General features: G+C 50.4%; 1 protein-coding gene across 1 annotated transcript in view; it reads right to left on the bottom strand.

Annotated features, from left to right (window-relative positions):
- Positions 1-1,270: 1,270 nt before the first annotated feature.
- Positions 1,271-13,406, bottom strand: part of MRTFA (myocardin related transcription factor A) — a 144,422-nt gene continuing 132,286 nt past the window's right edge. Inside the window, exons 14-18 of the mRNA XM_067559547.1 lie at positions 8,665-8,787; positions 6,977-7,141; positions 5,885-6,067; positions 5,087-5,147; positions 1,271-4,528 (exon numbers count right to left, since the gene is read on the bottom strand). Of these exons, the coding sequence (XP_067415648.1) occupies positions 4,020-4,528; positions 5,087-5,147; positions 5,885-6,067; positions 6,977-7,141; positions 8,665-8,787 (1,041 nt within the window). The 3' untranslated portion in view covers positions 1,271-4,019. The remainder of the gene's footprint in view (positions 4,529-5,086; positions 5,148-5,884; positions 6,068-6,976; positions 7,142-8,664; positions 8,788-13,406) is intronic.

The following is a 13,406-nucleotide window of genomic DNA, read 5'->3' on the forward strand; positions in this document are numbered from 1 at the left end:
AAGCAAATACACATTATCACCAAGTAGTGGTTACAGCAGAAAGATTCAGGGTTACATTCAAGATAGAGGCAGAACATCATGCTTTTGTTTTTCCATGTGAGATGCAAAAGGGTTTCTCAGGGGAACATCTCCAAGAGTACAGAGAAAGGGATTATCCTGCTTTTCTGCAAGGAGCTCTGAGTTACACTGTGTAAAAGAGGTTTCTAACTGTCCCCCAGTACAGGCCACCTCCCCACCCTCCATTGAGAGGCCAGCTCTAGTATCTTTTCACCACCAGTGGCCTCACCCTAGAAACCTCACTTTAGAGGGGCTTAGGCCTCTTCCCATGCAGTAATCTCCCTCTGCGGAGTTGCACCCACCCTACTTGGGGAACAGGTTTGATGTCACCTTCCTGCATTATCTCATCCCACTTTGATAATTTGTTTTCTGAATTTAGGTTCTTATCTGTACAAAAAAATTGCCCATCATCTGCCCCAGGGATACTGTGGTACTTGTAAAAACAACTTCTTTAGCCTGACTGACAGGAGACAGGAGCCTGGTTTTCTCACGCACTCCCTCCAATACTGGAACAGTTTAGGTTAGGCAGGAAGCCCCTCTCTCCCTCCAGCCTACATCCCAAGAAGTATAAGGCATGGGTTTGTTCTACATCTTACACCATTTCTTTAACCCCAAGCACACTGGGCAAGTGATTCAGGTGATGCAGTACACAGACAGATGTCTCCCTCAGAGTCCAAAGCCAGAAGTGATATGTAGAGTTCTGAGCAGAACAGATGCAGCAGCCATGGTGGCGTGAGCCCCATAGGAAGAAACTGATTTTTTTTACTGCCCTGATAGGAAATAGACGGCCTAGCTAGTGCATACAAGTAGGGCTCCTCCAGGAATCCTTTCAGACCCCAAGGGGGAGGAAGGGAGCAACAAGGAAAGTTATACAGACGCTCTATAGCTCAGGAAATGGGATGGACATGGCTTCTCAGTAACACCATTGGAGCAGGGAGGGAGAACAATGCACCACCTTCCCTTTGCATCACAGTGCGGGAAGCATAGCTTTAGCACTGACTTGTGTACACACCAGCTGAACACCGAGAACAGTAGGAAAAAGGACATTTCCTTTGAAGGGCATGTGCAATAAGGCTAGAACAGCCAGGTTGCAGCCTGATTCCATCTCCTCCCCTCCCCACACGGCAAAGAATTAAACTATCCTCTCTCCTAACGGAACAAGCAGAAGCGGTCCCGAGAAAGCAAGACACTCTCCCCAGCTGCCACTTATGCCTTGACACAGAGTAGGAAGGTGGATGCTTCCACTTTCCCCCAAGAATAGCTAGATAGGTATATACACATGCACAGAGATTCTTCCTTAGCTATTAAAGAATGGCAGGTACAAAGAGGCAAGACAGCAGCATGCCAACACCCCCTCCACCGAGGCATGTCTCTTCCCAGATACAAAGGGGACAGAATCCAGACACTGAGATACACTGACATGATATTCTGCTCCTGGGATGGGAGTGGGGCAGCATATGCAAGGGGAACTGAAATCTCAAGGGGAATCTTACCCAAGCCCATGTCTGTCCTACCATCACATGAGTTGGGGGGGGAGGGGAGGGAGGGAATTCACTTTTTCCTATTCAATTCGGTTTCAAACCCAGTAACTCCAGCCCTGTTCCTCTGAAAGCAGCACCACCAGTCAGATCCTACTTAAGAGCCCAGTTGGCCATGCTGCCTTCTGTCCCCAGCCAGACCCACCCCTCCCCAAAGGGTCACAGCTGCATCTAGGGCAGAAGAAAGGAAGGATCCAAATGGCATGGCTGGTCCATTTTTCAACACAAGTTGGTGAATGACCATCACTGGCTCCAGACAGCCCAAGCTTAGAAGGGAACTAAGACTAATAAGAAGTCTAAAGGCTTTAAAGTAGACCCTCTGAAGCAACCAAATTACCAGAGCTTCTTGGGGTTGAGCAGGTCACAAACTAAGCTAAAATCCCCACCCTACTGTAGCACAGGCAGCTCACAGGGGTAGGAGGGAGACTGGCTGTTACATTTCTAGTAAGCAAACTGAATTGTTTTTCCTTTGAGACTGAGGGAGAAAGGGGAGCTGTGCCACAGCACAGTATAGCCGAGAACTTCTTGCCTTCGCATCTGCGTTAGGGATGCCTGAGTAGTGCTCCGTGCCTCTCCTCCCCTCCCCCCTGCAGAACCATCTGACACACAGGCCATAAGCAGCATGACCAAAACTGGTGCTCGCCCCTCAGGGTCCCCCCACCCGGCCTTTCTGTGAAGCTCGGCAGCAGCTATTTTCCCAACCCTTCCTCTGAGCAGAAGGGAAGCCTCCCTCTCGAATCCTCCCCTCCCCCTCCAGCAGGGGCTCCAGGTCTGGGGCAAGGGGGAAAAGCAGTTCAGCTGAACAAGAGACAAATCTCTCACCTGAAAACCAAGTCACCCAAAGTCGCTTGTCTCTAGTAGCTCACAGCACTAATAGCCACGCACCCAGAGGAGACATCAACAGCTGCCTCGCCCCTGGCTTAAGCCACCCTAAGGCTGCTTCTCAGCATTCAGCCTCTTCTGGCCCATGGCAGCTGTTAGGCCCAGCCAGCCCAGCTGTGCCTAACGAGCCACAAGCATAGCAAGGCTTGAGCTGGGTGGTGCTAACGACCTGACAGCAGGTAGCTTGGGCTGCAGAACCAGCAAAGGCTCTGCAGGAGGCTGGGCCCAGATAGGCAGAGCAGGATTTTAGCACCTTAATGCAGTTAGGGCCAAAGTCTCCTCTTGTGCAGTCTGAACCCAGCAGCAGGCGCAGCCTGACTGTTACACCTGCTGCAGAGGACACACCTCACCCTCCTCCCACCCTAGCACCTGTCCAGGATCAGTGCCATGCAAAAGCCACACACACAAAGTGAAAGCTCTACCCTACGAGATGCACACAGGGGTTCTAGGCACATACCTGCCCTAACAAGAAGAATAGCACCTCAGACCTGGAGGCCAAGTAGACTCCTTCCACCTGGGTGGCAGAAAGCTCAAGGGAGCCCCTTTGGCTCTGGCACAGCCTGAGTTTTGCACTGACTTGCCCACAAGCTCCTGTGGGAATAATTACTCCACTCAGCAGCTCATTGGCCTTGGCTGGGTTTCCATTCCTGATCCCCTCCTCCCTGTTCTGGTTTCTCCCCACGTTGTGTGAAGGGCTTAACACTGGGCCCTTAACAGCAACAGCCTGACCTGCTAGAGGGAGGGTATTTCTTTGTGCATTAGCATCTGTGGCTTTAGAGCATCCTGGAGTGAAGCTCGGTGCTCTGCCGGGTCATTCCCCCATGTAGCGCTCTGTCCTCCAGCCACATGCCAGATTGGAGGCAGCCCAAGGGGCTGAAGGTGGCTTATTGCTTGAGCGTCCCTTTGGCCTGCAGCCTCTCCTAGGAATGAGAATGGCCTGACAGCTCAAGCCAGTGGGAGGAGCAGGGACATTGCTCGCTCAGTGCTTCAGGGAGCACTCTCCCTTCCTTAAACAGCCGCTGGGAGGAATGGCTGAACTGCTGCTAACAAAAGGAGTCCCTCGTAGTGACCACTCACCCATTCAACCTTCCCAGAACAGATTAAATCCCTTGGTTTGCTAATCACGTTTAGGCTGCCCCACTCCACTCCCGGTCCCCTGCCTCCCAGAGGGAGCTGCATGGTCCAGCCCCACTGTTTCTGCCAGCCAGGGGAGCAGGGGAGGCCTCCCTGCCATGCAGTGGTGTTACTTCTCTTGCTTAGAGCAGGAGTGGAGGCGGGGAACCAGCCAGTCTCAAAACCCATGCAGCCCCTGTCCCCTCACAGCTATGGTTACTGCTCTGGTCTGACCTGCTGATTGTAGCCCCAGTGAGCGCAATGATCCAACAACAGCTATGCCAGCCCTTGCCTGTGGTACCAGCTTCACTACAGGAGGTCACTACTGAGGGAAGAGTTTACACTCAAGGGGCTCATTTTTGGTTGACTGGCCTCTCCCCACCATGCCCTGTGCCCTCCCCCAGTTCCCTTCAGTCTCAGTTCGGAGAGCTACAAGCAAGAATCCCAGTGCAGCTGCAGATCATGTCCATCAAGGAAGTCTGTGGAGAAGAGGCTGGGGACTGCAGTGCTTAGGGGAGCAAGGCTCATGACAGGGCCCCCCGAAAGCTCTAACCAATCCATGCTGTCCAAGTTAGCCTCAGCTAGGTCCAGGGCTATTCCCCCAGTAGGCTCATGGGCAAAGTGCAATTCTGAGGTGTCCATGGGTGAAGGTGGATGGTCCAGAATGGCTGAGCTGCTCAGCATCTCACTATGGAGGTCATCTATCAAGGACAGGGGCTCAGGCCCATCGTGGCCTGCTGGCAGAAGAGGGAGGCCAGTACTGCTCTCCAGGAAGTCCTCCAGCCGATGGATGGGATTAATGCAGCTTGTATGGTCGAGGGACACCTGCAGGGGGAGCTCAGAGGAATGGTGGCTGTTGGGTGGTGAGGCGCTTGCTGGAGACACTGATGTCTCCTTCCCAGCTGGGGATGACTGCTCCTTGAAATCAGCTGAAATCTCTGTAAAGAAAAAATACAGAGCCTAGGATGACGCAAGTCTCCAGTTAGAGGGGGTCAAATCCCCCATGAGCTAGGGCATCATCAATCCCAACACCATGGGCCACCTGCTGATCACCAGCTGGTATACACTGATCTCCCAGCTACACAGTAGGCTGACTTAGGAGAGCTTTAAACCTGTCTCATAGGGATCCCAGCACTGGGCAGTGCCACGTGAGAGGGGGCAGCCCAGAGCAACCATAAGTCTGCTGCAACGCAGCAGCTACAGAAGCTTTTTGATATATTATATCAGTGCCCGACAAGTGTGTTTCATAATGTCATGTCCCACTCTGCTTATGCTAAGGACCACACCAAATGAAGACTGAGCAAGGGTCCAGGCCAGGGAATACGTACACAAGTGATAAGATCAATCTCATGAGCCCCTCTCCCCATAGGGGAGCCAAAGGGTGGGAGTCACACTAGCACATAAGCTCAATGCCACACAAGCCATAGACTCAAACCCAGAGGTGACTAGTCAGCAGCCAGAAGGCCCACTAGTACAAGTGCTGATTCTCTCCTCACCTCCACTCTCTATGAGAATGTCAAACAGGTCGTCCATCTGTTGGCTCGAACAGCCATTCTCCTGGGAAGAGAGTGTGATGAATTAGACCCGCACTTATAAGACACACAGTAACCACCAATCTGCTAGCCTGGCCCTTCCCCTTCCCCTTCCCCCATTGACCTGGTATGATGGTGCCTATAGCAGCATGGCACCAATGACTTCTGTCACCCCAAGGTGTTACTAGGACAGGAGGGTGTTTATAGCAGCTCTACCATGCCCCTATATTAACACTAAGGTTATGTCTGCAGTGCAGCTGGGAGGTGTCATTCCCAGCTTGGACAGACGTACACTTATTAGCTGTGATCAGGTTAGTGTGCTAAAAGTATCAATGTCGCCATGGCTGCCTAGGATGGGATTTTACTCAGCAGTTAACCTAATCCCTCACAGCCACCCTGATTATTTGGGCATGCTAGTTCAATCTGGCCTACCCAAGCTCAGAATTACACCTCCATCTGCAGTGTAGACATCCCCTAAGCAGGAGGTCATCTTATCTCTGTCTCAATAGGTGTATGGGCCAAGGAGTGAAATGGAAGGTGGCTCCAATTTCACTGAAACACCACCAAGGGAATTCACCGGGATGCCCTATGCGCAGCTCGAGGTCAGTTAGAAAAGGCCCCTTGTATTTCAGAGTCTCCATTTTCTAGGCACTTGCCCCTGAATTCAGGGACCAATGTGGGTATTGTATTTGCAGAGGGCACCCCTCCCACACGCTCCGCAGGACGTTCCTCGTGGAAGCAAAAGGAAGTGGTTGCTCTTACCTCCCGGGGCTTTGGCTGTTGCTTCATGGCCTCTTCATAGCCTGGTGGTTCTTTCATCGGCACCGAGGAGACAGGGAGAGGAGGTGGAGGGGTCCCAAAAAGGGAAGGATGATGTTGCTGCTGCTGCTCAAGGTCCATCTGGGATGGGGAAGAGGCAGCAGGAGAGCCTGGCTGTGAGGATGACTGTTGAGAATGAAGAAGAAAGGAGTGAGTAGGTAGAAAGCCCATTTCACCTCCCACATCATGGCTGCTCCCACATATCATGGAGAAACCATCCTTCTCTCTGCGCTACTGCTGGGAAGAAACTGCACTGCTTCTGCCCCTGCCCTCAGTATCTCTGCTCCTTCTTTGTACTGTGTGCATAGTACAGCCCCACTTCCAAACACAAACGGAAAGCCTCTGCTGAAGCATCCTCATGCCACAAACCACAACAGGACTGCACTGAGGTGGGGAGGGGCTCATCTGTTTGGGTGGGTGGATTCCCCCAGCACTTTACAGAGACACAAGAGGACTATCCCCAAAGTGTTTTCAATGTGCTCTGTATAGTGTAGCCTAGATCGGTTATTTTACTCTTCCCTCTCAATAATGAGTCTGCTTTGGAAACACAAAACTGTTCAAAAGACACTGGCTGTGGAGAAGTCAGCAGGCTGATAGTGTCAGATCTCACAAAATAAGGAGAGTGGGTGGGGACAGAACTCGGAAGAGATCTCCAAGGAAACCCAAGGTATTACAGGAAGTGGTGTTGGTGACTCAGCATTGAACCAGTGCCTCAGAGACGTGCTAAAAATACAGTGTTAAGGCCTTAGCATTTTACTAAGATCATTAAAGATCCATTGTTAGAGTAAGATAATGGTCCAAGTATCCTGGAGGAACTCCAGCTCCGACACTTACACATGCTGCCTCTCTAAATCTCTCACCGAGTTTCATCCGAAAAATGATTTTTCACTTTCCCTCACTAACACTGGAGGCAGCAATGCTGGTGCAGAGAAGTGATCCCTGTATATCCAGCCTTAGGAGTCTGATCCCTTAACGTGAGAGGGCCTGAAATCTAGCACTGTGACATGGACTGCATGGGATTTGCAGAGACAGTACCTTTTTCGGCACACTGGGTTGGCTAGCTTTGCCAGGAGCACCAGTTTTCAGGGATCCTTTGTGGAAACCATTGAGGAAAAAGGGCTGCAGGTTTGGAGGCGCTGAGAAAGACAAAATTGTGTGGGGCAGCTGCCCAGTGACCACCTGCAGACCTGACTTCTGAGCCTACAGGGAGACAAAAGGATTAAGAGAGCTACAAACCTCTGCATGGCATGTGAGCTAAGATCAGTCAGAGATTCGGGCCTAAGAAATGTAACTCTTCAATGGAGAAAGGTGTCTTTGGTTAAAAACATTCACCTCTCCATTAAAGGCCTTATCAAACCCATGCACTGACCTCTTCAAAGACGCTCCTGCAGCACACATGGGCAATAGCAACAGAACAAAAACGTTTGATCACATCACTCAAACAACCCCATTGTCTCCCCCTTCATTTCAGGATTCAGTAAAAAGTTACCCCGCTAATCCTTAAAACCCTTCAGAGACTTGCTCTAACCTGTTTAACTGTTGTACTACAGAACACACTGAATTTTCACCTGATCTGGAAGGGAGCAGATGCAGAGCAGGACACCTGAGCTGTCACTGAGAAGAGTAACAGTCTCCTCAGACCTTGCTTCTTTATAGCATTACATCTCTGACAGCCAACGGAATACAATTGGGGGGGAGGGGTGGGAAGGGAGCATGTAGGAGGAATGAAATCTCAACATGGATAATCAGGACACAGGTGTTAACGTGACACTTACTACTCTGGAAAGGGGTTTCTCAACGATCATACCCCAGTCCAGGGTGGAGAGAAGCCCTGCCAACCCCAGTGCAGTAACTGCCTTTTGATTTCAGTGGGAATCCTCAAAGGGTAAGGAGTTACAACATAAGCAAGGGAGACACAATCTGGTCCTTTCTTTGTTTACAATCACTTTGAAAGGACTCTTTCTCTGTTCAATTGCTGTGTGACTAAGGGTATGTCTACATAGCAAAGAAAAAACCCGCAGCTGGCATGTGTCAGCCAACTCGGGCTGTGTCTTTGTTGTATAGATATCTGGGCTCAGGTTGGAGCCTGGGCTCTAGGATCCTGCGGGGTGGGAGACTCCCAGAGCTCAGACTCTGGCTCAAGCTCGAAGTCTATACAATAACGAAACAGCCCTGCAGCCCCAGTCTGAGTCAGCTGGCACAGGCCAGCCACAGTTTTATTTGCTGTTTAGATATATCCAAAGAGGCAGAGCCAACACATTGTCAGGGATTCTCAACCATTCTTCATGCCACGAATTCCATGTTCAGCCTCCTCAGATGCATCCCAGCATGCTTTGTCCCAGTGCCTCCAGCTCTTCTGTAGGAGTCATCATGGGATGTTGGCACAAGGGGGTATGGCACTTCTGACACTTGAAGGAGGACTGGTTATAAGTGGCTGAGCAAAGCTGCTTCAGCAGAAGGCTGGAGATAGGAAATGGGAGTATTATGCCAACCCCCTTCATATCTCCTGCCTCTTCCCCTCCGCCACTGCTGGCAGCTCCCAGCCTGAGAACAAATGCACTATGCAATTGCAACCTGTGATGGGGAAGGAAATTGCAGTGCAGTGGGGTCTCTCTTTGTGTAGTGATGGTCTCAGAACTGGTTTGTCCCTTTCCCCTCTGCCACACAACCAAGCACCAGGCAAAAGGAAAACAAGGAAGGAATGTAAGCATGTGGTCCACTACCTTCCTGATGGGCTGGTTCAGAAGTCTGGGAGGTTGCTGCTGATGCTGCTGAGACTGTGAGTTGCTTGTAGGTAGCTGACACTGTGGTTGGCTGGATATTTTAGTGGGTGACGATTGTACTCTCTGAGAAGGAAAAGTTGAATTATTTGAGGTGGCTGTGCAGGTTGGAGGGAGAGAAAGGGTTTAGCTTTATTTAAGCTATTGAAGTCACTTGTATTTCCCAACCCTTATATCTTTAGGAAATTCACTTGTTAGTGTTTCCCAGCAGTAAAATTGGAACACTGCCTACTGAAGTACATAGGAATTGCCAGGCTGGATCAGTACCCTGTCTCTGACAGTGACCACTACTAGCAGCTTCTGAGGAAGGTGCACAAAACACTGCAGTAGTCAGTTTTGGGAAGAACTACTCCAGGGAAAATTTCTTCCTAACCTCGAATAATCAGAGGTTGGCTTATGCCCTGAAGTTTGAGGGTTTCTGTCCCTGACCAGACTCCTAGAGTTGATAGAACAGTCACTTACTTCATAACTGTTTTCTTCGAGATGTGTTGCTTATGTCCATTTTGAATTAGGTGTGTATGCCAGATGCACTGGTGCCAGAATTTTTTCCCGTAGTGGTATCCGTAGAGTCAGCTCTAGCACTCTCTGCAGCGGCACATGTATGTGTCCATATATAGGGCGCCGCTGGCACCCACCTGCTCAGTTCCTTCTTGCCGGAACTCTGACTGAGGGTGGGTGGGTTGTACAATGGACATGAGCAACACATCTCGAACAACAAGAAGTTATGAGGTAAGTAACCATTCTTTCTTCTTCGAGTGCTTGCTCATGTCCATTCTGAATTAGGTGACTTAGCAGCAGTACCCCCGGAGGTGGGCAGGAGTTCATGGACGTGATGATTGTAATACTGCTCTGCCAAAGCCAGCGTTGTCCCGAGCCTGCTGTGTGAAGGCATAGTGAGACGTGATGGCATGTACTGAAGACCATGTAGCGGCTCTGCAGATGTCCTGTATTGGTACATGAGCCAGGAAGGCTGCTGAAGACGCATGAGCCCTCATGGAGTGGGCTGACAGGGATGCCGGGGGTGTTGCCTCTGCCTGCTCGTAACATGCTCAAATGCAGGTCATGATTCATGACGAGATACCCTGGGATGACAGTGGACACCCTTTTCATTCAGTCAGCAATCGCAACAAAGAGTTGTGTGGAGCAGCAGAAGGGTCTGGTCCTGTCGATGTAGAAAGCCAAAGTCCTCCTAATATCGAGAGAATGGAGACACCTCTCCTCACTGGAGCTATGAGGTTTTGGACAGAAAACTGGTAGAAAAATGTCCTGGTTAACATGGAAATGGGAAACTACCTTTAACAGGAACGCAGGGTGAGGTCAAAACTACCTTGTCCTTGTAGAAGACCATGTACAGAGGCTCCGAGGTCAGGGCTTTAATCTCTGAGATCCATCTTGCAGAGATGATTGCCACCAGCAATGCTACCTTCCACAACAGGCGTGTAAGGGAGCAGGAAGCCAACAGTTCAAATGGTGGTCCCGTGAGCCAGGAGAGAATGAGGTTCAGATTCCATTGGGGAACCGGTTCTCAAAGTGGAGGGAAAAGCCTTTCCAGGCCTCTGAGGAATCTAGCTGCCATCTTGTGTGGAAAAAGCTGTTCTGCCTTGGTTTGGAGGGTGGAAGGCCGATATCGCTACTAGGTGCAGTTTAACAGGTCCTCATCTTTGGTCAGGGTAGCCCCTGTCAGGCTGTTTGAGGGAATCCCTTCCTGGTCAGACTCCACATCCAGGTTTGGTGCTGCACCCAGAGCTAATGAAGATCTTGGTACTGAGGTTCCCGTGAGCAAATGAGTTTGTGGGACTGCGGTCTGGGGGAACCCCCATGGGTTCCAAAATTGTCTTGGGCTGGGCCATTGTCCCTGAGGCCATACCACCACTGGTGGCAGCATAGGGTACCAGGCTGACTGGTCCGATGGCTGTCCTCTTGGAAGGGCTATGTCCTCTTCCCCCGAGTCCGAGGAGGTGCTCCTAGGCGACCAAGGCGGCAATGATGCTAAATGTCCCTCTGTTCCACCTCTTGCATGCCAATGTCCCGTGCCGTGAGCCTGAATGCTGTGAGCACCGTGACCGTGTTTTACCCTTAGGCTTTTTGTAAGGACTTGGCGAGCAGCACTGAGGCTCCAGGGATCTGCTTCTGGAGTCTGTGGATCGGTGCCAGGATCTTGGGGACTGGTGTCGTTCTAGGGATCAGCACCGTCACTCTAGGATGTGGTGCCTAACATCTGGAGTCCAGAGACACGATCCTGACCTCTCCCGGTGCGGCTCTGGGGACCGGCACCATAAGTTCGGTGACTGCTGGAGGTCTGGCGAGCGGCATCTCAGTGATGGGGAACTCTGCGTCTGTCTTAATGGAGGTTTTCCCCTTGATAATTCCCCTGAGGGTGGAGCTATTCCTCAGTGTGCAGGCCTCCCTTCCCTAGGTGTAAGCGGCACCAGAATCACCAGGAGGTCCTTCATCACCTGGAACGCCTTAAGTGTAATGGGGAACATCAGGTGCCATGGGCCCTTTCCAATCCCTGGAGTCGGCATCAGGGCCGGTACTGGGCTCATTGCCCCACATGGGAGAGGATCCCCTCAGGGGCTGTGGGGATAAGTGGCCTGATGCAGGTCTCACTGAAGCCCCTGTATTTTCCTTCGACAGATTTACACTTTTCCTGCACATGAGCTTCCCCTAGGCACTTTGGGCAGCTCTGATGCGAGTCACTCAGTGGCACTGGCTTCTTGCAAAAAGTGCAGGGTTTAAATCTCGGGGACTGGGGCATGCCCCAACCCTGGGTCAAACACAACTCAAACTAACTCTAACACTTACACTAAATATATACTCTGTAAAAAAGTAAGCCACTAGGTTGACGAAAGACTTGCAGGAGCAAGAGAACGTTCCAGCACCGTCACAGGCAGTAAGAAGGAACTGAGGCGGAAGGGGGAGCCGGTGGTGCTCTATATATTGGTGCATACATGTGCCGCTGCAGAGGGAACTAGAGCCGGCCCTACGGATACCACTAGGGGAAAAATTTCAGACACTGGTGCATACAGCACACACACCTCTAATTCAGCAATGGACATGAGCAAGCACTCGAAGAAGTTCAAGGTTCTTGTGTTAAATGATGACTCGTCTTCCACCAAAATCAAAAGGGGAAAATGATTTGGGCTGGGCTCATCTCTATCCTCTTCAATGAAAGGCCTTGCCTCCTGTCAACTCCACTACAGAGTGGCACATGGAAGAACAAAACAAAAGAGCATTTCACAAGACACACATTCCTGTTCCCAGGGCCCTGATTTCAGCATTCAAGCCTCAGACAAGGTCATCTACTGGAAAACTCTAGCTACAACTTCTTTTCTCTCCACAAAGCGACGAGTGGTGGAATTCCTAATGTGTTTCACTATGCCACAGTAAAAACAGGTATGCAGTGTTGTTGTAGCTCTGTTGATCCCAGGATATTCTCATAAACAAACTAGTGAAATACAACTTAGATGGAGCTACTATAAGGTAGTTGCATGTGGATAACTAGCTGGAAAACCGTTCCCAGAGAGTAATTATCAGTGGTTCACAGTCAAGTTGGAAGGGAATATTTGGGGGGAAGAGTATCTCACAGGGATCAGTTCTGGGTCTGGTTTGGACGAGTATCTTCATTGATGATTTAGATAATGACAGAAAGAGTCATGAATTTTGCAGATGATATCACGCTGGGAGGGGTTGCAAGTGCTTTGGAGGATGGGATTAGAATTCAAAATGATCTGGACAAACTGGCCTGAAGTATACAGGATGAAATTCAATAAAGACAGATGCAAAGTACTCCACTTAGGAAGGAACAATCAGTTGCACACATACAAAATGGGAAATTACTCCTTATGAAGGAATACTGCAGAGAGGGATCTGGGGAGTCATAGTGGATCACGAGCTAAATATGAGTCAAGAGTATAACACTGATGCAAAAAAAAAAAAAAAAAAAAGCAAACATTCTGGGATGTATTAGCAGAAGTGTTGTATGCAAAACATGAAAAGTAATTCTTCTGCTTTATTTTGAGCTGATTAGGCCTCAACTGGAGCATTGTGTCCAGTTCTGGGCACCATATTTCAGGAAAGGTGTGGACAAACTGGAGAAATTCCAGAAAAGAGTAACAAAAATTATTAAAGGTCTAGAAAACATGATCTATGAGGGAAGACTGAAAAAATCGGGTTTGTTTAGTCTGGAGAAGAGGAGACTGAGGGGGGACATAACAGTTTTCAAATACATAAAAGATTGTTACAAGGAAGAGGGAGAAAATTTGTTCTCAATCTCTGAGGATAGGACAAGAAGCAATTTGCTCAAACTGCAGCAAGGGCAGTTTAGGCTGGACATTAGGAACTTCTCAACTGTCAGGGTAGTTAAGCCAGGGCCCAACAAATTTGCTTTGAAGCTAGGAGCCAGCCCAAAAATTAAGGAGCCAGACAACATGGGCCCAGCGGCGCGGCGCCCTAGCCGGAGTGCAGCAGCCACTCTCCCCTCCCGGTTCCACCCCTTCCTCCCCTACGCCCCTCTCCCACAACTGGCTGGAGCATGGCAGCCGCAGCGCTCCCCCTCCCGGCCCTGCCACATGGATGCAGTGGTGCCCTGGCTGGAGCGCGGCGGCCACTCCCCCCTGGAAAAATACTAGGCACCAGAATTAAATTTCTAGGTGCCATGGCGACCTAGTGCCCTGGGTTTGTCG

Source organism: Emydura macquarii, unplaced genomic scaffold (assembly GCF_026122565.2).
Source record: "Emydura macquarii macquarii isolate MOO-44397 ecotype Brisbane River unplaced genomic scaffold, CSIRO-AGI_Emac_v2 contig_2205, whole genome shotgun sequence".
NCBI classification, from domain to species: domain Eukaryota; kingdom Metazoa; phylum Chordata; order Testudines; family Chelidae; genus Emydura; species Emydura macquarii.